A 26,473-nucleotide genomic window follows, 5' to 3' on the forward strand; every position below is an offset into this window, starting at 1 on the left:
CACTACTAGCCAAAACCCCACTACTACAAACCCACGAATTTCGTCCCAATGACAATAATTGTAAATAGGTTTATTCATAGCAATTTTTATGACAATACAAGTATTTTTATAAGAATACGTATTTATAATGGATTTTCTTGTCGGCTGGATCTGCATAGCGAGGACGTTAGGATGCTAAGATACGGCGACGCGACTGTAGTTGTAATGAATCTCATGGTCTCCTCACAAATCAACCCTGGAAGTTCGATGAAGCAAACCTTCAGCCCCAAGCCTGCTCAGGGCATCCTTCATCTCCTCGTGGTAGTTCCAGGACTTCACGTTAGAGACGCACTGCCACCAGTGTTAGCTGAATGCAATGCACAAGGTTTCTGGAACCATCTCAATCATGTTCTGAAGAAGACCCACTTGAATATCCCCGTCGATTTTCGGGATATCGATTGGAACAACATCCGAGACGTCTACACACTGAAAGCTGGCCAAACGTCTGCGCGCTTTGTCGATATAATAGAAGAATCGGTTCGAGTCGTGGCGGAGTCGCTTGGTAATGTGATGAAAGTGCTGTCTACAGTGACTACGGTGCAAGAAATCTCTTGGCTGGTGCTGACGCTAATGGAAAGTGTGAAAGACGCGGCAGCCGCTGACCTTCAGGTGCGAAGTGGCTGCAGCATTGAGAGCAAGGACGACAGGATTTGTGCACACGGCAAAGCGGACTTGCTCTTGCAAAATGGCAGAAATTATGTGGGTCTGGTGGCAATCACTACCTGCACTACGTCAGAAGATGAAATGGCAAAAGTGATTGTGGGAATGGAGATGGCGAACACATTCAGCAAGGGCGAGCTCACAACAGGTATCCTGACTGACTTCCGCTCCTGGACTTTCCTTAGGCTTCAATACCCAAATGATCGTGAAGGTAAAGTCGTTGTGACGTTCCAGACAGTGAAGCTTTTGGAGCCTGAAGACCAGTTCCCGAAAGAGGACAACTTGAGGTGTGTGGTTGGCAAGCTTTTGAGTGTCCTGAAGAAAGGATCTCGATAATGCATCGAAGTACATGCTTTTGTTGCTTAGACTGTTTGTTGGCTGCTCTCGTTAGAGGGGTGAGTAATTTCGTGAAGCCGATTTCGTCGACTACCTCATGACCAGCTTCGTCGCGTTTACTGGGAAAGTTTTCTCGGTGACACCTTAGGACGGTATTATTTTTAATACGTGAGACGAACGACTGCCCTATGTATGATGGTTGAACACGATGCCCCTCACCATTTTGCCATATTGAACAACTCCATCCCCACAAACCCCTACGCCAATCCCGTCTTCAATTCCCCTTCGTACTGGAACAAATCTGACAATTCTTCGGACGTGGGGTCAGCTGCAAGTGCGTGTTGAACTGCCGCGGGAGATTGCATCAGACAAACGTCGTGTGAGTCGCTGCTGAGGACGAAGTCGAGCTGGCCACCAACGTTCAATCTGCCGTCTGGGTTTTCAATGTATCGGTTGCCGCTTATTTTCACGCTCAAATTCTCGGACGAAACAATAGCCAGCAAGAGAGAAAATATGGCCCACGACATCTCCTCGTTCGTTTCTGCTCCTTTCAGTAAGTCCAAAGATTTGGTCAACTTTGCTTTCACTTGCTCCAAGCAGTCGTCACGTACTGGGCGAGAAGTCTCGTGGTAGGTGTCGAGATCGTACTTGCTCTTGATATCGTGCCATTTCACCCAGTTAAGCGCAACGGGTTTGCCCTTAGCAGGCCTTAAAGTCCTCAGAATACAACCGAAGTCGTTCCAGTACCGTTGGATACGGTACTTAGACAGCACACCAGGCAAAGCCTTGCGCAGAGGGAGATGTGGTACCACAACCAACACGTGAGTACAGCCTCGGGGAGGTTCCAGACCGAAAACCTGGTCAACACGCTCTTCTAAGTGGAGTTCCTGCGAGTGTATCAACTCCATCATGTCCTTCGTCACGTCTCCTAGATCCAGCATAATAGCATCGTCGCTTTTGATTTTCAGCCATGAACCACGCAGCTTTGCCAGCACCAACCTAATGGTGCTGTGGTCTTTCACGCGGGCATCACGTTGCAGTAGATTGCGCAGTTTGCTCATGTCAGCATCTCGCTCAATGCTAACGCGCAGTGCGTCGCCAGAAAATCCAACGAAGCTGCACGCGAGTTCCGTAGGGGGGCCACCACCAAGTGCACGGTATTCCACGGCATCACAAACGGGAAGAGGTCCTCGAATGTCTTCTCAGAATCAATTTCCTTCGTCAGCAAGCTCTCGATCCGAGTCGTATCTCCTTTCTTCAGGGCGACAATGACGTTGAGAGCCACATGTGCGCTTGCATCGCGGGGAAGAGCTTGAGCTACCTTCTGCAGCTGAGACAACCTTGTTTGGATCTTCATCTTCACATCCTCTGCAACTGAATTCGTCTCGATGTCGGCGTAGAGAAGAGTGTACGGCGAACACGCCATCACGAACACCACGCGCATTTTATCGGTCTTTGGTCCTAAACTCGTCGGACAACAGGAAATAGCAAAATATATTCCAGGGGAGAGAGATGTTAGAATGATGTGTTGCGACAGCGCCATTGAGTGTGACTCCCATCAAACTAGCTACAACGATGCTAATAGTAGTGCCAAAGTTTTTGGGAGACAGATGTACATGATGATCGAGCTCGTTTGAATTATTTATTAGCACAACTGTAACAACACACAAACGTACGGTGATAACCAAAGTAATCAAAGCCCGTACCAATACGAACTTCGAAGCCCACTTGCTAGCCTGTTGGCCAACTGTTCCACCTGCTCGGCATGTCCATTCTTGATGGCTTTCTCGAATATTTCACTCATCGTCTCCTTGGGAATACGCTCCTCGCCACACAGTGCTGCCATACCTCTCGAGCTCCACTTGGCACCGGCAAATTTCTCGACAATCAATTCAGTTGGAATGTGCTTTGTGGCACAGAAACTTCAAGACAGGGATTCTGTTCTCCTCGCTCACGTAATAATCGTGATGCCATCCTTCTTGGGCTGCATTGTGAAATGCAGCAACGACAGACGCAGCTGGAAAGCTTTCGTGTTCATACAGGAATATGGAAACAGCGACGCAGCCAGCACGTTCAAAGGCACGCCAGACCGACGCGGCTGCTGCGCGCTCTTTACTGTAGAGCAGTACCACAACTCGGGTAGATCCTTCGTGCGCAGCTGTCTCCAATCCTTTATCGAACGCGCTCGAAGCTACTCGCCCCGTATTCAACAAGAGCTCGAGTACGCCAATCTCATCATTTCCTACGGCTGCGCCAAAGGCTTTGCCGATCATCTCGGGATCGTTGTGTCCTTGGTTGTACAAATACCTCACACTCCGTTTGTAGCCCATTTCTGCCAGTTCAACGAACATCCGCTCCATGGTCACCGAGTTGTTCTTCATATAGGTCTCGATAATTGGCGCTACAGCAGTGAGCAACCCCGTATCGATCGCTAGCTCCAGTGCCTTCCTGAGGTCCCAAATTTTGTACGCCTCATACAACAGGAAGTTCACTATAGCAGTGTGTCCACCTTGAATGGCAAGGTACAGCGCCTCACTTGAAATATCCTCCGGTTCCTCGTAGTACCCATACTGCGTTATATCGCGTGCAACTTCTGCAACGTCAAGGTGGCCTCTTTCTGCGGCGATGTCGAGGACAGATCACGCAACTCCGCAACGAGGATCGGACCACCCGAACTCTGGTAACACATGACGAACCACCTCCGAGTGTCCAAGGCGGGCAGCAGTTGTAGCCATCTCATGCAGCACCTCAAATGTCTCGCCATCGTCGTCGTCGCTCTCAACGTCGCAACACAAGGGCAACAAATTCTCCACAGCCGCTGCGTTGCCATCTCCGGCTGCGAGGATCGCAGCACTGTGAAGAGTGTAGCCATATCTCTTCAGCAGCTCGTTTAGCCACTGCATGTCCTTCCGTCTCGCCGCCTCCGCGATGGCCTCCATCGGCTGCATCAACAAGGTGTCCAGGGTCTCCATAGCGTGCGGGAGGGCGCAAATTTCAACCGGAAAGCGGGCGTTCTCCAGTCGAGCATACTGGTCCGGACACTCAACCCATCTTCTTGCCAGCGCGCAGTTGTTCTCTTCAATTTCGAAGTGACAATGGCTACACTTTGGCTCAGGCGGGGACCAATCAGAGCGCAGTTAGCTAATCTGGAACTTCCCGCCAGTTCCAGACGGATACTTACCCAAAGTTCCAGACGACACTTACCCAGGTCATCTTTATAACATAGCCGGAACGCATTTAAACACCATCTCTACACAACATTTGACTGGCGGCGCGCCAGCCATTGCCAAACGCCATTCGCCGAGTGAGTGTGTGAGTTGATCGATCGATGGGCATGAACGCGACGGACGCCGAGGCCCCCGAGGGCGCCGTCAAGTACCGCCTCGTGGAGGCCGAGGAGGTGAGCGACAAGCCGCAGCAGGCTCCGGCGTCGTCGTCGGCCGCGCGCGCCGCCAAGCCCAAGCGCAAGGGCAAGCTCAACTGGTCGCAGTTCCCCATGGAGGGCGAGGACGCCGAGGCCGCGGACGCGTCGGCGCCGCAGACGGACGCGCCGACGTCCACCCGAGGTGGACACTACGGACGTGGACGCGGACCGCGCAACGGCAACGGAGGACGCTTCGGAGGACGCCGCCAGAACGGAGACAACAACGGCGCGTACTACAACGGCGTGTACGTGCCCACGCCCGACGTCAAGGTGACGGCGCAGTGGGCCAAGAACCAAATGTGCGTATATGTACTCAATTTCTCTAAACGTTTGCGCCCATTTTCTCTAACCGGTTAGAGAAAATGGGTCTCGTTTAGGCTAGTGCTAACCGATGTATATGTTGCTTGCTGCTGATGTTGCAGTGAGTTCTACTTTACGTCGGACAACCTGGTGCGCGACATTTTCCTGCGCCAGCACATGGACGTGGACGGCTTCGTGCCGCTGGCCTTCGTGGGCAGCTTCCAGGCCGTGTACTCGGTGCACCAGGACTACGCGTCGCTGCTGGAGGCCGTCAAGCAGTCGGAGACGCTGGAGCTGGACGAGCAGAACGAGAAGATCCGGCTGCGCGAGGGCTGGCAGAAGTGGGTCTGGCCCAACGCCGAGGGCGGCTACGGCGTGCCGCGGTACATTAAGGTGGCTGACAAGGACGCGGCCGAGCAATAGACAGGTGGACAACCGGTGGACAGACAGACAGGAGGGGGCTGACGTGGCGGCGCTGAGTTGCATATTTGCCTATTGCCTCCCACGCAGGTCGTCGACGAGCGAGGAATACCGACAGAAAAAGTAGACTACGATTCATAGAGCACACAAGCTTCACCAGGAGAAAAAGGAAACAAACATGTCAGAAAAAATAAACTCGAGAAAAACCACGCGCCCGTGTGGCATTGCTGTGATGAATGTGCCAAGGTCGAAAAAGATGGCATCACATATTAGCGAATCGTCTCGACACTGACAGGTGTGGTAAGGTGTTCCGGTGGTACAGTACGTACAAAAGGATCAAGGTTGAATCTACAAAAGCCACGGAACGAGTGGCGAGTGAAGTGATGCCCGGAATTCTGTTGAAGTGTTTGTCAACTTGTCAATTGCTACAGCCGGTATTTAGTGTCATCGACCACTTCAGCTCAACTACGGTTTCTCATTGGGCGAAAAATCGAGGTGTAGGCTTTGAGGAGCAATCCACACAGGACCGCTGTCGTATCCTTCACGATGATATATTATTGTGCTCAATGAGACTTCGGTAGCCATCCTGTAGATCCTGTTTTACGAGACTAGCTCAACCTACTGACCACTACTTAGGCTGCCGAATCGGAAGGTGAAGTCGACCCCTGCATCGAACACATACATACACAGACGAGCAATACGATGAAAATCAGGAGCAACACACCAACATCAACGGACTGGAAATCGTACCAAAATGAACCACCCGAAAGCAAAGAGTGACAACCATCCACGCCATTAATTTGCCCTGAATGAGCGACACTTGAGTCTTCATCGCTTGACCATTGCAACCAACAGCACGAATGATGCAATTTGGAGCAAGCCAAAGATGAACAGGAAAAGGATCTTTGAGCCTACATTCTCCATTGTAACCCCAGCCATTTCGGCGTGATATCGGGCACTGGGCAGATGAACCATCACCAAGACGTAGCAACAATACAATACTGGTGTTGCAGCCTCCAAATACGCCGTGACGACCAGACACTCCATAGAAAATAGAGCCTCAAGATTTTCTTGCAATATCATCCTGTGTGTTGTGGAAGATTGCGTTCTCTTTGACACGTCAAAACTTTCCGAACTTGGTGGGGGCAGAGCTCGCTTCATAGCACTGGCAACAATCGGCTGAATGGCTTCTACTCGATTTCTTGCCCAAGGTAGGTGGCGTTTAGGATAAGCGGAGGCAACTGGAGCAAAGGAAGGTCCCGAACTAGAAGCATACGACATTCTTCTGCTCGAAATGCCGTGTGAATAGGAGATTTTGGCCAGCTTTTCCAAGAGATCTTTACTCTCTCGGGATACTTCGTGAGGGAGGCATGAATATACTCGAATACCCGGACGAAGCTGTCTCTCAAACTTTTCTGGATCTCGGCATAGCGAGCTAAGGGCAGCCAGCAAACTGTCGCCAGTCCGGGCTGCATCTGTTTCGATACCAATGTGCTGATGAAGCCTCGATAAAAGTGTTCCAGTTCGCTTGTGCAGCCCGTACAACATAACGGCGGTTTGGAATAGATCGGTCCCAGTGATGGCAACGGCGCTAACGAGAGATGACGCGTTCTGCATGCACGTTGACACGTACACTGCGTTGAAGAAATCCACCGTAAAGATGACTGCCTCTGGCGCCATATCTTCCATGTGCACTGCGCACCGTAGCACGACATTTTTCAGAGCAGTTTTGATCACGGGTAGGAGAAAAATAACAGGAAGCTGATACTCGGTCCCTTGGGCGAGGCGAAACAACGTCTCGTAGGCTGGATACGTCACGGCCATAAGATTCTGAGCTACCAGGAAGCGGATGTACTGCATTAGCTGCTTCCGGCTTGACGTAACGTGGTGGAAAATCTGCCCTCCAAGAACTATACGAAACGAGAGCGTATATATCACGTAGAATAACGGAGCTAGACTCAACACGAAGAACGGCACCGGAAAGATGAGGTGCATCGATATGAGCGCGGCAACTAATGTGATGGCAGCCGATGAACAAATGCACAGCAAAGCCTCTCAAGCCCAGCCAATGTTCACGCCATCAATAAAATACTGCGACTGGTCCACGACAACGCGAGCGATCACGATCGCGAGAATCGCCGCTCGAATACAGAATCCGTAGTTTTCCTGCCATCCTTTCGCTGGATCTTGAAGCGGTATGGATTCCTGAACTAGGACCAGCGCAACGGTAGGCATCGGAGTGCCAATGCACACAAGAAATACGCGGAATAGGGGCGTGTTTCTGGTGTATTCTTCGAGAGCGAGTAGCCGATGGATTGAGTAGCTGCCCCCGTAGTAAGTTACTTGAAGTTGTTTCCAAACACGGAAAAGTTTTACGAGCCAGGTGCACCGACAGGATTTTCGAGAACGTGACGAGGCTTTGGGAGCTTCATTCAGATGCACAGAAGTCGCTGCCACCATCGTGATGACTGTCGCTTTCAGTGGCCAAGCTGGTGCTGGTCCAAAAGAAACATAACTTCACCGTTGAGTAGTCAAGAAAACTATTCTCCTCGCGGCTACTACAACTGATCTAATAGTAGCATTCCGTAAGAATATTTTGCAGTTATTCTGATACCTGGAGATTGGCGTACAAGAAACAGTTTTACAACCGTGAAGACGGATGAAAATCGTTTATGCTGGTAGAGGGTGATGACAACAAGACAGCGAACATCCTGAAATCTAGATATTATCTGTCAGTTTTGCCTGCTGGCTAAGTTATCGCGAATAATCTGGCGTATTCCATCGTGGCCAGCTAGCCTAAGTGCATACTGCAACTTGTACGTGGGCCAGTAGCGACGTGGCTTCACCAAGAGCACGACGATATCCTCCCGGCCTTCGCGCACTGCTGTCAACAATGCCTCGTTTTTCGCTACGCTTGGTACACAAGGAATATCGACCAGCGTTCCGATAATGTTTTTGTCACTCGCTCGCCCAGCAGACGCAAACAGATCATGAATCGCACTCCAAGACCAACGATGCTTGGTATATAATAGGTCCACAACACTGTGTTGGCGTTTGGGCGCTGCATGTCGTAATAACCTCTTAAGCGTCGCGGAAGAAATACTCTTTTGACCGACGATGAAGTCGATAGCGTGGGCACTACCGTTCGAAGCAGCACTCGTCAACGCCTCCGTTGTCACGTCCACAGAGATACACGGTTTCTTCCACAGCTGCTTCGCAAGACCAACGTCGTCCCTCTCCGCAGCATAGATAAATGCTCGAATGATGACGCTCGGAGAAGCAGCTTCTTCGGTGCACAACAGCTCCAACACGCTTGAATTGTTGCAAGCGATAGCGATCTCGACACTCGCGTTTACCATGTTGGCTTGCACACACTCCATCTTCAAAAGATATTTCACAATTTCAACGCTTTCACGACAGCCATTGTTTTCCACTGCTGTAATAAAGAGGTTGTCGATGCACTCGGTAGGAATGGCTGTGTTTAAGTATAAAAAATTGACGATAGCAGCTTTACCTGCCTCCTCGAAGGCTCTCGCAATGCAGCCTGGAGACAGTTGCGTCTTACGAAAGAGAAATCGCACGGCACTGAACTTCCCATATTGCGAGGCTTGCTCGAATGCTAACTCAAAAGCTTTTCTGCGAACCCGCCCAGTATCCAATAACACTTCCAACGCACGAATGCGTTGGTACTTCGCCGCATCAACAAAAGCAGCACCAACAAACGCCACAGCGTCATGACCGTGGTCGTACAAATAGCGAACACTTGCAGCATACCCTCTCCTGGCCATAAGAACCAAGAGATCGTCGTTCGTCCCCAACTCATGAAAAGTTGGGAGAAGATCCTGCATCAGCTCAATGATGTGTTTGTTCCCATCGCATACGGCAAGTTCAAATGCTTTGGCGGCGTCCCAATTCAACTTCCCCGGCGTAAGTAAAACCCGAATCACGTCGCCATAACCCCCCGCAATAGCTCTGTTTAGAGCCGTACTCCGCTGCGAAGCCATCAGACAGGTTGGATACGGTCCTGCCAGTTCGTCAGCGTGTTTCATCACGAACTTAACCACCTCGACATGCCCCTTCTCAGCGGCAACATCCATAACTCTCCACGCAATTCGACTTCGCTTAAAACTCGACTCAACATTGAGCAGCACCATTTCCACCACATCCAGACGCCCATGTTTCCCAGCAGCGACTGCCGCCTCCGTGGTCCTGTCCACCTCGGACTCCGCCAGCAGCACCACCAAAGTTGCCGTTTGCCCTCTCTCTGCCGCGGTAACAATTGCGTCCGACAAGTCGAAAGGGAAATGCTCTCTAGATAGGAATAACTCTTGCAACTTCTGCACTTCCCCCGACTCCGCCAACTCGGAGGCAGCCTCCTCTGGTGTCATCAGCATCCAGTTGAGCAGCTCAATCACATGAGGCAGCGCAGCGACCGTCGGAGGGAGACTGTTCCGCAGCCAGACCTTGCGGGTCGCGATGGGGACGCGGTGTCCGAAGTAGGTCACATAGCGGGCTCGCTTGGTCGTGGAGGTGTCGTCGCTGCCGCAGACTCGCTTGTGCATGGACTCTTTGGACTTTGCCATGTTCCCATAGAGTTGTACCGGTACCAAATTTATGGTACACTTACCTTCGAGTAGTTTTTATCAACTTCGACTGAGGAAAGGAACTTGAAGACGCAGCTCTGCTAAAACGTTGTGACTCGATTCAGATAACCTTTTTGCTGCATACGTCCTTCAAGGCCTCGGCTGTCCCTAAACTTTCTGCGGCCTCGATAGCTCTTTCATAGTAATCCGACGACACTTTACCTGTCTCCCACAGAAAGCTGGCGGTCTCAATATCAGCGACTGCACTCACGAACGCTTCCCCCACCAGGTCGGAGTCATCGTGCCCTGCTTGGTACAAATACTTCACGGCCTCAGGCGTCCCCGTGCGAGCCAATCGCACGAGCATGTCCTCTCCTCCAACCTCTTCCTCGCAGTAGTCTTCATAGATCATCTCAGCAATTTGGGGCTGTTCGCTCAGCAGTGCTTCATCGAAAGCGCCATCGACATCCCAGTGGTATTGCTTAGAGCCCAGAAGACACGCCACCACGCCAGCATGTCCGCCCGAAATTGCACTCGACAGCGCCGAACTCCGCTCGCTTGCTTGACGATACTCGTCCTCCTTTGCGTAGCTAGATACAAAATCCACGATATCAGCATGTCCACCCGCTGCGGCTTCATCCAGAATCTCCCACGCCGCGTCAACCTTGTTGATCTCAACATCCTGCTCGTAGCCGTAGTACACGAACTTGCCGCGGTGCTCCCGCTCCTGGGCAATCTCCCTGAGCAACATCTGCACAACGTCGAGGTGGCCGTTCCTGGCAGCATCCATCGCAGCCTCCATCGCAGCCTCCTTCAGGCAAGCGACAACACAGTCGTCCAGAATGAACTCCCCGTCCCCCATTACGTTGGGTAGCAACGTGTCCACCGCCTCAACTCGGCCTTTAGCTGCGGCATACTGCATCACTTGGGACGCATTGCAGTCGGATCTGTCGAGTAGAATCTCCAGCAATGGGGAGTCGTCCAGCCTCATGGTTTCCATCGCAGCCTCCTCCGGTGCCATTGCTAGTGCGTTGATGAGGTTGAGCACATGTGGCAGTCCTAGGATTTCCATAGGGAAATGCGGGTCGGCGGCGCCTCTTGCGTTGACTTGACTCTGAGCTGCGTCGCGTCGTTCATGAATGACTGCGTTCCTGGCACGCTTTGCCTTGGGGGAAGCGTGGGTGGTGTCTACTAGCTCTTCTCGCTGCGCCCGCATCCTGGATTGAGTGGTGATTGCAATCCCTGCGTTTTGGCGGGAAAGTGGCTCAAGATTTGGTGCAGTTTGTATACACTTCGTAGTATACACTAGTACGTGTAGTTGTGGTTCACGACCCAGTGCACGTACGAAGGCACCGCGTTGCCTGGGGCTCGTGGACCTCTCGGTGTCACTCCATGTAGTAGTACACTAACGACCAGGCTCCGTGGAAAGATGCCAAGGACTCACGTGAAAAAATAGTCTCTTGATAATTATTTTGCGCTTTCGGCGCGCAAACCATGCCAATGTCTACTTCACGCATGCCAAAACGGCTCTTGAACGATAAATTCGGACAAGCAGAAACCTTGACTGGCCATGCTCTGTTACTAGACTCTCCTAGTTCGTGTCGCGTCCGATCCGCCCAGTCAGGAATTGTTGCAGCTTCTGATTTGTCGTCGCGTTCAGTGCTTCGGTCAGCGATTCGAGTGGTAAATTTCCGCGCCATTCCATGTACTTGACAGCTTTCACTCTGTCGTTCCTCGCCGCGAGCATGAACGCTTCGATCTTCACGTCACGAGAGGCTTCTGGCTTGTCCAAAAGAAATTCAACTGCGTCAGTGTATCCTCGGCGAGCGGCGTTGAGAAGAGCTTTGCGGACCACTGCTTCAGGAATATGCCCTTCGTCGTACAGAAATTCTCGCAAATGCGAGTTGCGCCCAGAGTTGAACACCCGCATAAAGGCGCTCTGCAGCAGTTCAGGAGAAATCAAGTCTTTTTTCACCAAAACCTCCATAATGTCTTGGGATCCTTTCGTGAATGCACTCTCAAACGCCTTGATGGCCGCACCAGGCGACAGACGATGGTCATCAACTAGAATCTCGACCACTCGAGACTGGTTGTCGTTCACAGCTGATAGAAGTGCCTCGTTAATCACGCCGGATGACAGGCAAGACTGCTCGATCAGGAATTTCACCACGTCAGCGCACCTGCCTTCGGAAGCTCCATTGTGGCAAGCGACACGAAAAGAAGTGCCAATCGACTCCGCGCGAATCTTGTCGGTCTGCAGAAGACACTTGAGCCCGGTGACGGTATTGTGCGTACTATCCTTGAACGCCTTGTTCAGTATATCGGCCGAGATGCTTCTCTTGTTGAGCAGACTCTTCATGAATTCAACAAATCCACAACAGGCTGCGCTCTCAAAATCCTTTTCGAACTGTTCTGACGAAACTTTCCCAGTCTCCCACAAAAAGTCGGTAATCCCGATATTCCCTGAGGCACATAGGAACGCTTTTCCTACCAGGTCGAGGTCATCGTGGCCCGCGTGATACAGGTACTTGAGTGCGTCAGTCATCCCTGTGCGGGCCATCCGAAGGAAAATGTTATCGACGGGGTACTCCGGGTGGTACGCGTTGTATATCACGTTGGCCACCTCAAAGTGTCCGGCCTTCGCAGCCTGATCAACGGCATCAAGGACATTCCAACGATACCCACGACTAACCAGATACGCCACAATATCAGTGTGACCGCGAGAAATGGCGCTGAAGAGACCCGAACTCGTGACACTCCCGGGAGGACTGCCATAGTCGTTGTCATCGTGTGCGTAACGAGCTGCAAATTTCACAATATCTGCATACCCGTCTGCTGCGGCCGCGTCCAGGATACTCCACGCACAACGGTTCTTGTGCGCGATGATTTCTTGCTGAGAAAAGTACCCAACGGCCCTGTATTCTCGTTGCTGTACAATCTCCTTCAGCAATACTTGCACCACTTCGAAGTGCCCGTTGCTGGCAGCAGTCACCGCTGCGTTCTTCAAGTCTTCGATAACGTAGAAATTCAGTGTGAACTCCCCCGTGCCCATTATTTTGGGTAGCATCGCTCTTACAGCGCCAACTCGACCGCTAGATGCGGCATATCGAAAGACTTCAGTGGCGTCGCAGTCGGACCTCTCCAGTATACGTGAAGTCGTTCGCTTTGATTGCTGCCTCCGCCGCCTCCAGTGGGGTCATCGCTGCTAGCATGTTGATGGAGCTGAGAACATGGGGCAGCGCTAGAATCGCGCCAGGAAAAAGGGCGCCCCGCAGGTGTTGGTACTGGGGATCAACACTCCCCTCACTTGGACTTGACTCTGGAGTGGATCGCCAGCACAGCTGCGTGCAGCCTTGGCATGTCTTGGCTGAGAGGAAGGTTGGGAGCGGTCTGCTCGCTTCCCGGGTCGCGTCGTCACTGGCATTTCTGCTGCAAAAAGCTCCCGCTTCGTGTGTTCCCACTCACGTGGAGAGAAAGAATGACTGCAGAAAATGCTACTTCAACTTGGAAAAGGCCGCAATTGTGTCTAAAAACTGACACTCTGGACCATTCCTCTGGACGTAAGCTGGTAAAAAGGTGCCTGGCTGCCACAAGTCGGTCGCTTCAAGATTGCAGCTAGACACATGAGATCGAGTTCGTTTATCAGCTTGGGTGGATGAGGGCCTACGCTAAAGTTTATGTCAGATAGAATGCATCACGCAGGATTCAAGAGGTTTTATCAATCGTGCACTTGGAGACTAGAATACGCATCCTTGTCGGCTTGGTATTTTTGGAAGTTTCCGTCGCTAAAAAACCACCTTTGGGCAGCACCAAGGAACGGAGAACGCATTTGTTAAAGGTGGAGACCATGAAGCGCAGCCGTGGCAGTGACAACGAGCCCCCACGAGCCATGAGTGCAGCTGGTGAGCTGGAAATTGCTGCCGACTACCCCTACAAGAAACTCAAAGACGCGCGATTTCCTGTAGCAATTGCGAGTCTGCATCCCGTACTTGACGCGATCAACGAGTGGGCCAAGACACCCGAGGAGGCAATTCTGGAAGCCGTGCAAGGCAGCAAGAGATGTGAAGGAAAGATTTGGCTATGGAGCAGTGGGGAAGGCCATGGCACTAGCTGCCGAGGCTGGTCTGCTGGACATCGTCAAGTTTTTCCTGGAAAACGCTGGTCACTACAGCGAAGAAGAGGAGGAGGGGGAGGAGGAAACGGATGAAGAGGCGGGTGAAAATGAAGACGAAGACGAGTGTGACAAGTACTTGACCTGGGAAGCGAGGAGAGATGCTGCTGTTGTTGCTGCAGGCAGCGGTCATCTCGATATCGTGGAATACATATTTCCGGAAATTGTTTGGCGCGAATACGATTCAGATGATGAAGCCGGAGACCGCCAGTTCTACCAAGGGAGAATCTACCGAGCAACGTGGAGTGTGCTGGAAGCTGGAGCTGAGAATGACCACCTTGAAGTCGTCGAATTCTCCGTGAATCACGCAAAAGATCGAGATTATTGGCATTGGTACAACCCCACCATGAGAAAATTATGTGCTTTGGCGCGTGCAAGCGCTAAAGGCCACACCGACGTCGTGATTTTCTTGCTCAGCGATAGGGAAAATTGCTGGAACATCGCTAGAGCATTTGAGAAAGCAGCAGTACCTGGCAACGAGCTTCTGGCCAATATACTTTACGATGTGTACTCACGCCGGGAGAAACACGACTTGTTCGTCCGAATGGCGATGGCTGGAAGTACTAGCGCCGTGGAGTATCTTCACAAGAAACATCCAGTAGAATCAGCATCGTTAGAAGCTGGGTTTCTCGCTGCAGTGACCCATGAATGGATCGATATTATCGAGTTTCTACTGTCGACAGACGAAGTTTCAGCCGGGCTATTTGACAAAGCCTTTGTGCTGGCCTCAAGCAGGGGAAAACTCAAATCTGTCACGTTGCTGTATGGAAAGAAGCGCGCTTCGCCGATATCCATCATCGACGCCCTTGAGACCGCGGGCAGTCTTGCTGTGATCAAGTTTTTGTATTCAAATGAAGATGTCTCCGTCAGTTCCATTGCCGCAGCTTTTACAAACGCTTTAAGATACGGACCTACCAGGGAAACGATCAAATCGTTCTCTAGCGAGCTCAGCGAAGAAAGCACACGGATTGTGTGCTACTTGTACGCAATGAACTGTATTCCACCGGAGGCAGTCAGTGACGCGTTTCAATGGGTGGTTTTCAAAATTCCCGTCGATGATGCAACAGCCATGTACACAGAGCACAGCATCAGTTCTGCAGCTATTGGGACTGCTTTTGAGAGAGCGGTCACGGAGAGACGAGGTCTGGCACTCGTAAAGTTTCTTATTGACCAAGGCTCAGTCTAACAAAAGTTTCTGGATCAAGCATTTCTGATGGCAGCTCGATGCGGCCGAAAGCGAGCTCTGCTACTTCTGTACAGCAGCTTAGATTGTCCAGCGAACGTACTGACGGAAGCACTGCATAACACACGAAACCGCAAGATCAAGAAAACACTGCAGCTTGAGCTCGAGCGGCAGTTCGGCTTCCACGGAAGCAAGCTAGCCAACTAGCACCCAACTCTAACAAAACTATACAAAACATATCTACACGGTGCATGAAATCTACGACGCTGTTACTTAGTAAAACCATTGCAATTATTTACCATAATAGTTAGTCCCATTTCTGACGTGCAGCCATGGTCCATGTAGTGGCCGCATAGTTACGACAGACGTGATGACGAAATGTTTGTTGGATCACACGGGTTTTCTTTTTCCTGCTTCAGATTACGGCCAGTTGCATCCTAATGTAGGGGGGGAAGAGGGTCATGTACGATAAAGATCAACTTGGAAGCTATGCCATTTTTTTCTGCAAGCGACAACATACAGTAGTCAAAGCATACACACCTGCATTTTGTCGTATACAGGTACACGCACGTGAACTACTTGCAGTCGCGTTGCCTGCCTCATTCCTGGTCATCAGTCTTGTCGTTACTACTCGTGTGCGTACCATAACGCCATCAGACTTACCGCTTCAACACTCAACAGTTTGCGGCCATGTTGTCTGCAGCCAGTTGCCCTGTTTTGGAAAGAAACTAACGGCGAACGTGATTACAGGCATCACGCTTACCGTTATTGTCGTTTAATCGCCTATCATGGCGTTTGTCCTGCAACTTGCTCAATCAGCACGTGGCTCGGGCGATGGTTACTGTATTACGCTGTTTGCGCTGTTTGCGCTCGCATAGCGCAGCCAGCTTGTCCGGCTTTGCCTCTTGAACACTCGTCGCATCAGTTCTCAGTTTGCCAAGACCACCACATTCGCCCCCTCAAATCAAGTGACCAAGAAATGAAGCTCGCGGCCTCCTTCGCCCTTCTTCTCGTTGCGATGGCTGCGATGCCTACCGATTCGGCAAGGTCCTGTCGCGGCGAAGACGCCTGCGACAGCCTCTACCTCAGCGATACAGCAAAATTCGATAAAATCAGCAAGTGCTGCGACACGAACGAGTACGCTTCTGACCAGGCTGTAAGGGACTGTTGCCGGCAGAGCTGCGTCTACAACAGTCCCTGTAGGTTTTAGTCAGCGTGCCGTTAGTGGCTTCGGTGGCATGCACCATTACGTCGGTGAAGGCATACGGGAGTCAGATTTACTAGACCATCGAGCTTCACGAAACTGGCATACATAAGGACACAACTTCGCATGAACATTGACATCTTTTTGAGCTTGTACAATTGCACACTAGTTTGTTGCGTTTTGTTGTCGTTTACTGACTTGCGTCTCTGAATTGTGTTACCGACAGCCTTCGAAGCACAAACTTCGATTATATCCCCCCATAAAGGTGGCCCGTTGCGATTTAATGCGTATGTGGTAGGCGTGCATACACCATGACGACTTCCATGGTGATAAGCTGACTTCTTCTCCACTGGCTCGGTCGCTTTCAATACGGACGCCACACTTTGGTACGGCTGCGTTAAGCTACTGCAGCTTTCATTTGGAGTCACAGTATACCTCGGTGCTGTTAAAATCATCACGTTCAGGTCTTCAATTGCCAGCGAATGAAAAATAGTTTGCAGTGTTTGCGTCGGGAAAAGCGCTTTGCTACGGATCTCCTTCTCTGTCACCCGCTGCTGGATCTCCTCAAACGCACTGACGTCTTCCGAGAACCTCGGTAGCCACCGCCCGCCCGCATCCTTAGCTTCAAACAGGAAAATGCTCGTTTCGAGGACTTCATTGTCGTCGCAGAATGCCACTTTCTTGATCAGCGCCTTCGATCGGTCGATAATCACGGGGAAGCTGGACGTGCTGGAAGCACCGACCACTCTGCACCAAAGCACCACAAACTCGATGGGCAGGGCGTCGTCCAACGAGCGAGCGCGCTTGCTCAGTATCCCAGGCATAACGACCCGGACAAGAAGATGCACATCTCTGCTCCCCGCGCCCTTAAAGTGGCGTTTAACTGGATGATGCAGAGGGATTTCTTTCCGACAAACGGATTTAACCATTGGCTTAGATCCTGTCATTAACGCGGTTGCTTCAGGTCCATTCTGGGGAAACCAGTCACCGCGCTCGGTCTTGGCCAAGTACAGACAAACCATCGAGTAGTCAATCCCGGCGAAGAATGTCGGGTTTTCAGCGTCGATGGCCTCCAGTAAGTCCCACACAATCTCCGTCGGCTTCATCAGGATGGTCTGGGGTTCCTGGCGGGCTCCAATCAGTAAAACCCATAGCTCTCTGCTTGTTTCTTTCTCCGCTTGTGATACACCGGGGTGCGGATGAACAAGTTCCCCCAGTTCTGGCTCCATGGCCCGCACGATAAGGTGAGGGACGTTAGGTCCCGTCGCTCCAAAGAGGTGTCCCACCGATTTATCGAGGCAAAGCTCCGTCTTGCAAATTATCTCAAACGCAATTCTCCAATCCGCGGCTTAGAAATCCACCCATCTCGATCCATTCACCGTTGTCTAGTCGGGCTGGATACAGTCTGAACTCGGCGTTTTCGCGCTCTGCGAAGACTGCCGGGAAGGATATCTTAAGAGCACTCGCCAGGTCTGCGCTAGCTGCCACACGTAAGCTCATCAGCCTTCTCCCAACGAGCAGCCACCACAGTGTGAACTCCGCCATGCTGCCAATTGCTCGAAATGGACAATGACTGGTGTAGTTTTGTTCATTGATTGATATATTCAGATTCGTACATTTTGGTTTAGAATTTTGGTGAGCGGCCACGATTTTGATTTGGTCTGCGATAGGAGCAATAACGTTACTTCCTATCCCAGTATAAAGTCAAAGCTGAATAATTGGAATTGCGTTCAGATGTTGCATGCTTTCCGTTCAGCAATAGCTGAAAACGACTCGGATCGACGGATGCCAACGTCCATTCGCTCCATTAAATCGAACGCCATTAAAGGAAGAACTCTGTAAGACACAAAAACATCGAGTTCTCCAAAGCCGTGAACGGAGTAAGGTAGGGCCACAAGCACCCAAACTACCGACTCGATTCTACAAAACGATTTTGTGAATCCACTGGATGCAGTGCCAGCTCTCTTTGTCGCGAGTCACTTTGTCGGACCGGTTTGGGGCGGGCCGCCGCTGTATAGGAGTAGTAAGTGCTGCCTGTGCTTATAGGTTTATGGGGCACAAATAGCAAGGAGGTCACTAAGCAAAATGCAATAAGTGCTCCATACGACCTGTGTGGTCCTTTTAAGCAAAATTCACGACTGACCTTCCTTCTACTCCTAACTCTTCCTCTCTACCTCTGCAGATCCTTGCGTTTCAGCGCCTTCGGGTGACTCCGTTCCCGCTCACCCCTCCCAAAGACTTGATCCGTTCACCTTGACGGCCCTCAAAGCCGCCTAACATGCCATCCGTCCCCGAAGTCCCGCCACGACACGGCGAAACACATCATCCCTCCGAGATACCTCCGGGTAGCGGCCCACGGGTCTCCACCTTAGAGACAACCCGGCCCACGGCCCACAACTCCTCGTCCGCAGCCACAGCAGGTGGACGACCTCAGGCACTCATCGTCGCCCACACAGAGTTGGAACGGTCCGAGCCGCTCCGACTCGGGACATCCTCCCCGACTGCATCTCGGCGTCCTCGCCGAGCGCACGCAGCTTGATCCACTTCTCTCCTTGCTTGCAAGACCCTCCGTTCGGCCTGCAATCCACTTCGCGTCCGCACCTGCACTCTCGGCGCATTGCCCCCGCCGTCCATCCTCCAGAATGCCTCACTTAGACGCTCAGCCTGCTCCTGCTCCTCGAGAGCCGCGCACCACGCAGCGTAGCCCTCCGTGGCCATAGTCAGTGGCGAATGCTCGCCTGCCGACGCCTCGTAGAGCCTCCACAACTTGCTGGTTATGCATACCAGCGCAACCCAAACGTTCACCACAAGCAACCAGTAGTTAGTCACTATTGCCTGCTCGCCCTCCTCGGAGGCGAACCAGCAATCGAAGACCACGACTTCGGCGAACACGCTGGCCACGCCCTGGCAGACCCACTCGACGACTTCGTAGATGAACAGCACGGCGTAGAACGCCGAGAACATGATCAGGGACGTCAGCGTCCACACCACCTTGGCGACAAGCTTGGCACGGGCGACCGAACGGCCAGACTCCAGACTCGCGCCCGTGCAGTACTTGGAGCACGCCTTCCGTCCCGACGCCTAAGTCTCTGGCAAGAAGACGCACCACCATTCGTGGAGGGCGTCAAGCCACTTGCAGAGCAACCTCCCCAGCCCGTCTTCGTGCTTGCCCTTGGATTCCAGCACAACCAACGGGGTGGCCAGCAGGGCCTCGTAGCACTTCCACACGCGAGTTTGGAGCGGCTGCAGTTGCACGGCAGGCCCACGGACATACCTGCAGTAGCGCATGACGCATAACTTGGCCAGCACGCTCCATTTCAGGGCGAAGTCGACGAACGCAGCGGCGATCCGTGAGCCAATGCTTCGCAGGGGGCCCGTAACCGTCCACGACACCGCTCCAGCAGTGAGCCACGCCAGCTCCCAGCGACGCTCCACCGCAACTTGACACGCTGCCTCAGCAGCGACCACCACTATTGCCGCCAGGCCGTTCACCACGTCCGTCGCCCACGCCATCGTTCCAGCAGCGCTAATTCATAATGACGGCCACTTCAACGCGTCCGGACCGTCCGCGCGCGCCACTAGCGGCAGCCCTTGGCGGTCAACATCGACTTGCAGCGGCGCAGGGCAGCCAAGGCCCCGTTACAGCCAGTTGGTCAACAGCGGCGCTCGCGGGCTCTTCGAAAGTGACCAGCCGCGTCCCAGGGGCTAGACGTGCTGGACGCCATGGCCATGGACGTCCTGTCGGGTGGCGACGCGCGCCGCCTGAACCAGATCCTCGTGAGCCTGCCCCACCCCGATCAGATGCAGGCCGGCGAGCCTGCCGAGCACTCCGTCCTGTCGATCCCGCTGCCGCCGTTGGTGCCCACGCCACAGTCGACGCCACCACCACCACGTCCATCGACAGGGACCAGATCGAAGCCACGGACGTCTTCCAAGACGAGGCCGCCATCGAAGAAGAAACAGAAGGCCGAGGCCTACGACTTCCGGTTGCCGAAGACGGCGCCCGCGCGACTGAAGATCGACCTGACCGCACTTGCGCAGCGCGCCTTCAGCAAGGGCCTCGCTCCGTTCCGCTTGGCGTACCCCTGGCGCAAGCAGTGGTGCTGGTACCCGCCATCCGAGTATCCCGAGTTGCACCTCGCCCACTACCTTGCCAACATGCGCTTCCGCGAGCTGTTTTTCCTGTGGGCGCTGTACGCGCCTTGTCTGAATGCCGACCAGCGGCGCAAGGAGAAAATGAATGCGTGCCGAGCGCGGAACGAGCTCATCAGCTACAACATCGAGGAGCGAGGGTACTTCGGCTTTCTCGACGACTTCGAGAACGGTGCTCATGACACGCTCATGTGGTTGGGAGGCAGAGCGGCCAAGCACTCTGCCGGCGCGGCTAAGAGCAAGGGCGCGGCGCACGAGGACCTCGTGGCTCCCGCCGTCAAACAGCGAGCTACCACTCCGTCCAAGCCAGGGGTTCCGGTTTCTCGCTCCAGCAAGTCAGGCGAGTCCGAAGACTCCAGCGACGACAAGAAGAAGCCGGCGGCCAAGGACGACAGTGACAAGGACGACAAGGCCCACCAAGGCCCCCGTCGCGGCCAAAGAGACGCTGCCGGGCGACGAAGCAGACGACGACGGCGAGGTAGCGAGCGAGCCTCCGACTAAGAAGCTCAAGTCGCGTTCCGCAAGCGTCGACAAGGCCAAGTGCACCTCGGATCTCCGTTTATCTTCTTCATTTCGTTGTAGTCGAGTCTAGTGCAGCCGCAGCACTAATTTTGCAGGTAAATCCAAATAAAACATGAACTTGACATGCATATCCACCATTCTTGAGCTGCTCGTAAATCCATATCCACAATCACAGGTTCTTCAGCTCAAGAACATCACCATCTACGCGAGCAGCAAATAGTCATCATCGACTTGGGCGTTAGCGTCCGCCAAACGCGCACTTCGACGAAGCTCCGGCAATCCCTTCTTCCTCCTATCCGCTTGCTCAGAAGCGGTCACCAACGACGCATACGCTGGCATCAAAGCCTACCTGGGCAGCCAGAACACCTCATACGTGCTGGTCATCGTCAGGTACTTCACGCCCAGACCGTCCTTCATCTTCGCCACTATTTCCACGATGGGGGCTTCCACGCCCACAATAACAGTGTCCTCATTTCCTAGTGTCAACCGTTCCGCGTAGCTCGACGCAGGGAGGTCGGCCTCTTCCAATGGCCCCTCTTCTTCGTTCTCCTCACTAGTGCCCACACCCTCGGGCACTTCATCCATATAAGGCCGGGTCCACTTGCCACGATACCTTTTGAGCCTATTCACGTTCACGGTCACCGTTTTGCTAGGATGAGTCGGGATGTCGACCCGATAAGCGTTCTCGCCGACCTTGGCTACGATCCGATAGGGACCGTGCCAAGCTAAGGCAAGCTTCTTCGTGCGCACTTCGCCGCGTTTCGCCCTGAACACCTGGTAGACCCACACCGGGTCTCCTACTCCATAATTCACTTCGATTTGCCCTTCCAGGCGCTGCTCGTGCCGATCTTGCGCCTTCAACAATTGACGCTCAACGAAATGTCGCGAGAAACGGAGAGAGCTGTACAGCTCTCGCCTATACTGAGCCACTTCATTACTCCGCCACTTCTTGCCAAGATCGAGGAAGGCCACGTCCAACGGAAGCACTGGGTCGCGCCTGTACAGCGAGAAAAACGGCGAATCTCCCAGGGCTTCGTGGTAAGCCGTCCTGTAGGCAGATAGCACTCTAGGAAGATAAACATCCCAATCATCTTGAGCCTCACTCACATGCATTCGTAGCATTCCTATGAGCGTTCCGTTGAATCTCTAGACGAGTCCTTGAGTCTGAGGGTGGTAGGCAGCACCAAAGAGTTTCTTAATGCCTAACGTCTGATAGAAGGACTTGGCCACCACAGACGTGAAGTTCGAGCCGTTGTCGCTCAGCAACCGCGACGGCACTCCGTGCCGAGACACCACTCCGATCACCATCACCTCCACGAACGTCATGAAGTCCAAGCGTTCCACGGCGAACGCCTCAGCCCAGCGAGTGAAGTAATCAACGAAAACTAAAATATAGCGATTGCCACGCTCGGTTTCGGGCAGAGGCCCCACGGCGTCCACCACGAGCAACGAGAACGGCCCCGTCAGATCCACGATGGGCATTCTCTGCATTCGACCAGCGCGCCACGGACGCGCACCCTTGCCACTTCTGCACTTATCACATTCGCGCAAATACTCCTCGACGTCCTGTCGCCACCCTGGCCAGTACGCGTGGCGCCTCACCTTCTCGAGCGTCTTCGTGAGGCCGAGGTGCGACGACAGTAGATCAGCGTGACAAAAAAGTAAGACCGTTTCAACGAACGGAAGCGGTATCACGGGCACGGTCAGCGATCGAGCGGGTCCGACGCGCGCGGGGAGATTCACTCTGCGCATCAACAACTCGTTCTCGACGGCGAACTTGGACGTGATCCTCACAACCTTCACTCGTAAGTTAGGGTCCAGTGGCAGCGCTCCACCCGTCAGGAACGCGATCAGGGCCATCACCCACGGGATCCTCCGCTGCTCCACCTTCAACTGCTCCATATCGAGTCCGAACAAGTCCACGGACGACGGAGGGACGCCCGTCGGCGCGGACTCGTCCTCAGTAGCGTCTTCCGGCAACGGGACCGCGGTCTCCGCGCTCGTCTCGCCGCCACCGTCTCCAGTCATCCGTTCGGGCGCCACGTCGGACGGCTCCCCGACTGAGTCGGAAGCCACGGCTCGATCGGACGGCTCCCCGACTGAGTCGTTGGCCACGGTCTCGGGCGAGTCGCCCGATTTAGCAAGTCGGCCATGCCCACAGGCGAGCCCCCCGGGTTCAGCAGGTCCGCTATGGTCAGCGCGTTCACACTTGCGGTGGGGAGGCGCGACAAGCCGTCCACGTGCCCCATGCTCGTCCCGGGCTTGTGATGCACTCGGAATTGTAGGTTAGACAGCTCGGTCGCCCAGCGAGCGAGCTTAGCATTGGTCGTGCGGTTGCCAGGACTGAAGATCCAGGTAAGCGCCTGATGGTCAGTGAATAGATCAAACTCTCGCTTATCCAGATAGCAGCGGAACTTCCGCGTCGACCAGACAATGCCCCAGCATTCAATTTCAGAGATTCCGTCTTGGTTGTTAAACCAGTGCTTCGGAGAGCCTGTCAGTAACTTGCTAGCATAGGCGACAGCACGGTCTCGACCGTCCACCTCCTGCATTAGACAAGCATCGACAGCATACCTTGACGAGTCGACGTAAAGCGTGAATCGTTTCTTCATGTCCGGGTAGACTAGGATAGGAGGAGTGACTAGAGCCCTCTTCAGCTGGCGGAACACCACCTCACAGTCCTCGTTCCAGACGAACGGAATGTCTTATATTTTCAGGCGTTCCAGCGGCGTAGAGATCAGAGCGTACCCCGGGATATACCGGCGGAAGTAGCTCGTCAGCCCCAAAAATGAACGGATATCATGCACATCGCGCGACCTCAGCACGTTCATGACGGCCTTCACCTTCTCGGGGTTCGGGAGGATGCCCATGGGTGTCACAATGTGCCCGAGAAAGGCGACCTGACTCCTGCCCCAGTGGCATTTCTTCATCTTCATTTTGAAGCCGGTCTGTTGAAAGCGGGTCAGCACTTGCCGAAGGCGAACGAGGTGCGACGGGAAGTCGTCGCGGAAGATGACGCAGTCGTCCAAGTACACCAAGCACACGCGCCACTTGAGGTCGACAAGCACGGTCTCCATCAACCGTTCGAAAGCAGGTACAGCATTGCATAGGCCAAAGGGCATGACTAACCATTCGAATAGACCGTATTTGCATGTGAAAGCCGTTTTAGCAATACTGTCTTCATGCATGGACACGTTCCAGTAGCCTGAGGCGATGTCCATGGTCGAGAACAGTTTGGCTCCACTCAGCACGTCCAGGATGTCGTCAATCAGCGGCATAGGATAGCAATCTTTGACCGTTACGGCGTTCAACTTGCGATAATCGATGCAGAAACGGATGCCACCGTCGGGCTTCCTACGAGGCTGGCCCAGGGGCTGTTCGAGGGCCGGACGAAGCCCAGCTTCTGGTACTGCTGGATCTCCGCCTCCATCACCTCACCCTCGGCGAACGAAACGCGGTAGGGCTGCTGCTTGATCGGTTTGCTGTCCCCAGTATCAATCTGGAACTTCAGCAAGTCGGGCCTGCCGGGCGAGTTGGACGACTCCACGAACATGTCTCGGAAGCGCTCCAGCTCGCTGCGGAACAGCGACTTCTGCTCATCCGATAGCCTCGACTGGGTGAAGTCGGCCTCGAGCGTCACTTCCTTGTCGGGCGGCACATCGGGCCTCGACGCCCTCACAGTCTCGCCGAGATCCGGCCCCTTTTCCTTTTCTTCACGACTGGCAGCAATGGTGGCCGCCCCGCTACCCTCGAGCGGACGGCTGGGTGCCCCTTCGGACTTCTCCGCCGACGGCTGCTCAAAGCCGAACGCCGACTCGGGCACCACGGATGTCGAGGCCACCACCGTGCCCTTCTTGATCCAGAACTCTTCTGTCGATGCGTTGCAGACCTCCACGACGACTCGACCGTCGTTCACCGTACAGAGCGTTCTCGCCACGCAAAGCGAAGGCGGCAAGTTGAGAGAGCCCTCCACGAGGACGGTCGCGTTTGGGGCATCACCCACCACATCCGTGACCACCAGGGCCTGGCCCCTTAGCGGCAAGCGGACGGACACGGCCATCGTGGCCATGAACGATTCGTGGACCACCATCACGCCCAACGATAAGACTTCGCCCGTGCTCTTCAGCATGAGCGTCCGCTCAGCCACGTCAATCACTGCTCCGAACGCGCCTAGCGCGTCGACGCCCAAGATAGCGTCCACATGCAACTTGTCGGCCACGAGCATCCGCATGGTCACCCCGACCTTGCCCAGCATTAGGGGGAGAGTGATCCACCCCCGAATGCGCAGACGGTGTCCAGACGAACTGCGTACATGCCCGTCGTAAGCCTCCAGAGGTTCACCAGCTCGGCCCAGACGCTTCAGAACACGGAAGTCGACGAGACTGAGCGTCGCGCCCGTGTCCGCCAACATCTGCGAAGGCAGGCAGTCGATGTACCCGCACGACAGCGCCTCGAAGTTCCCCACAGTGCACACCACACGCCGACCACCGGCAACTACGCGTGGGAGCTCGGCTCCACACTCATCATCGTCCTCATCTGCACGGACACCGAAGCCGTCCGGCAAGTTCACGGTTACCACCTCCACCATCCCGGTCTTCCGTCCACGCTCCGGCGGTGGACGCTCGGGACGGACCACTTGCACGTAGTGCGTCGCGTCGTCGTCTTCTTCAGGACGGAGCTCCCCGTCCAGCGCCTCGGCCGAATCCCGGTACAACGCCGTGAAGTCAAAGCATACGGGCCGCCGCGAGCGACGCCGCAGCCGACGCTTCGCACTCGCCGAGTGGGCTTCTCAACCTCGATCTAGTAGCTTATTCCAAATATACGTAGCGTTCTCATTGTAGTACTCGTTCGTCCATTCCTTCACAGGTTCTCGCCAATCGATTTAGTCTTCATTTTCACCAGCAACTTGCTCACCATCGTGCACGAGACGGACCCAGTCTAGATCAGGTGGCTTATCACGAATCGGGGGGATCTCGACCGTGCCGCCTTCTCCGAGCGGGTCGACGACCGACTTCTTCGCACGCAACATCTCGTCCTTGGTCTCCTTCAGCAAGAAGTACACGGCCTTGCGAGCCTCCGACCTCTCGCTCGGAGAAGCGCTCGAACTCGGTTCAGGAGCGTCCACGGGCAGGTCCACGCTTACCGCAGTGACCATCTCCTCGCTGTTCACCTCACAGACATCCACGGGGACCGCAATGTTCGCAGTCACGCTCTCCTCCACCACGGAGCCATCGACCGAGACGGTCGAGGCCTTCGGGTCCAGGTCGGACTCCGACAGGCCGAACGACTCATACGTTGTCTCCTCGTTCGAGCGTTGTAGAGAGACGCAGCTGGTCAGTGACTGTTTGAAGTCACGGGTGGCTCGCTTGGCCTCCGCCGAGTTCTCCAGCGCGTTACTGTACCAGTCCTCCCAGTACTCGGGCGAGGACGTGCCCTCGGGCGAGGCGTCCTTCATCTTGGTCAGCGCCTCGACCGGGAC

At 54.0% G+C, this 26,473-nt stretch overlaps 9 protein-coding genes across 9 annotated transcripts; 3 read left to right on the forward strand and 6 right to left on the reverse strand.

Annotated features, from left to right (window-relative positions):
• Positions 1-204: 204 nt before the first annotated feature.
• On the forward strand, positions 205-1,035 carry PHYSODRAFT_301123 (hypothetical protein; the record flags this gene model as incomplete). Its single annotated transcript, XM_009529232.1, has 1 exon — positions 205-1,035. The coding sequence occupies one exon, from the start codon at positions 205-207 to the stop codon at positions 1,033-1,035; it is 831 nt and encodes a 276-aa protein (XP_009527527.1).
• Positions 1,036-1,292: 257 nt separating this feature from the next.
• On the reverse strand, positions 1,293-4,007 carry PHYSODRAFT_301124 (hypothetical protein; the record flags this gene model as incomplete). Its single annotated transcript, XM_009529233.1, has 5 exons — positions 1,293-2,151; positions 2,214-2,496; positions 2,752-2,941; positions 2,991-3,605; positions 3,732-4,007. The coding sequence occupies 5 exons, from the start codon at positions 4,005-4,007 to the stop codon at positions 1,293-1,295; spliced, it is 2,223 nt and encodes a 740-aa protein (XP_009527528.1).
• A 340-nt stretch (positions 4,008-4,347) lies between these two features.
• Positions 4,348-5,218, forward strand: PHYSODRAFT_286082 (hypothetical protein). Its single transcript, XM_009529234.1, has 2 exons — positions 4,348-4,758; positions 4,882-5,218. Exons 1-2 carry the CDS (start codon positions 4,364-4,366, stop codon positions 5,180-5,182), a joined length of 696 nt encoding a protein of 231 aa, XP_009527529.1. The 5' UTR covers positions 4,348-4,363; the 3' UTR covers positions 5,183-5,218.
• Positions 5,219-6,007: 789 nt separating this feature from the next.
• Positions 6,008-6,727, reverse strand: PHYSODRAFT_301126 (hypothetical protein; the record flags this gene model as incomplete). Its single annotated transcript, XM_009529235.1, has 1 exon — positions 6,008-6,727. The coding sequence occupies one exon, from the start codon at positions 6,725-6,727 to the stop codon at positions 6,008-6,010; it is 720 nt and encodes a 239-aa protein (XP_009527530.1).
• Positions 6,728-7,911: 1,184 nt separating this feature from the next.
• On the reverse strand, positions 7,912-9,762 carry PHYSODRAFT_301127 (hypothetical protein; the record flags this gene model as incomplete). The annotated part of the gene is made up of 1 exon (XM_009529236.1): positions 7,912-9,762. One exon carries the CDS (start codon positions 9,760-9,762, stop codon positions 7,912-7,914), a length of 1,851 nt encoding a protein of 616 aa, XP_009527531.1.
• A 121-nt stretch (positions 9,763-9,883) lies between these two features.
• Positions 9,884-10,978, reverse strand: PHYSODRAFT_332262 (hypothetical protein; the record flags this gene model as incomplete). The annotated part of the gene is made up of 1 exon (XM_009529237.1): positions 9,884-10,978. The coding sequence occupies one exon, from the start codon at positions 10,976-10,978 to the stop codon at positions 9,884-9,886; it is 1,095 nt and encodes a 364-aa protein (XP_009527532.1).
• Positions 10,979-11,353: 375 nt separating this feature from the next.
• Positions 11,354-12,814, reverse strand: PHYSODRAFT_332263 (hypothetical protein; the record flags this gene model as incomplete). The annotated part of the gene is made up of 1 exon (XM_009529238.1): positions 11,354-12,814. One exon carries the CDS (start codon positions 12,812-12,814, stop codon positions 11,354-11,356), a length of 1,461 nt encoding a protein of 486 aa, XP_009527533.1.
• Positions 12,815-13,609: 795 nt separating this feature from the next.
• Positions 13,610-15,119, forward strand: PHYSODRAFT_301130 (hypothetical protein; the record flags this gene model as incomplete). Its single annotated transcript, XM_009529239.1, has 2 exons — positions 13,610-13,823; positions 13,852-15,119. 2 exons carry the CDS (start codon positions 13,610-13,612, stop codon positions 15,117-15,119), a joined length of 1,482 nt encoding a protein of 493 aa, XP_009527534.1.
• A 3,631-nt stretch (positions 15,120-18,750) lies between these two features.
• On the reverse strand, positions 18,751-19,592 carry PHYSODRAFT_249827 (hypothetical protein; the record flags this gene model as incomplete). The annotated part of the gene is made up of 2 exons (XM_009529240.1): positions 18,751-19,401; positions 19,587-19,592. The coding sequence occupies 2 exons, from the start codon at positions 19,590-19,592 to the stop codon at positions 18,751-18,753; spliced, it is 657 nt and encodes a 218-aa protein (XP_009527535.1).
• Between the last annotated feature and the right edge of the window lie 6,881 nt (positions 19,593-26,473).

This window comes from Phytophthora sojae, assembly GCF_000149755.1.
Source record: "Phytophthora sojae unplaced genomic scaffold PHYSOscaffold_4, whole genome shotgun sequence".
In the NCBI taxonomy this organism is placed as follows: domain Eukaryota; phylum Oomycota; class Peronosporomycetes; order Peronosporales; family Peronosporaceae; genus Phytophthora; species Phytophthora sojae.

What these genes read in the sequence shown, in the direction of transcription:
- PHYSODRAFT_286082 (XM_009529234.1), top strand. Translation starts at nt 4,364, where the DNA reads ATGGGCATGAACGCGACGGACGCCGAGGCCCCCGAGGGCGCCGTCAAG. An exon ending in CAGTGGGCCAAGAACCAAAT is followed by an intron (nt 4,759 to 4,881) that starts GTGCGTATATGT and finishes CTGATGTTGCAG; the next exon opens with TGAGTTCTACTTTACGTCGG.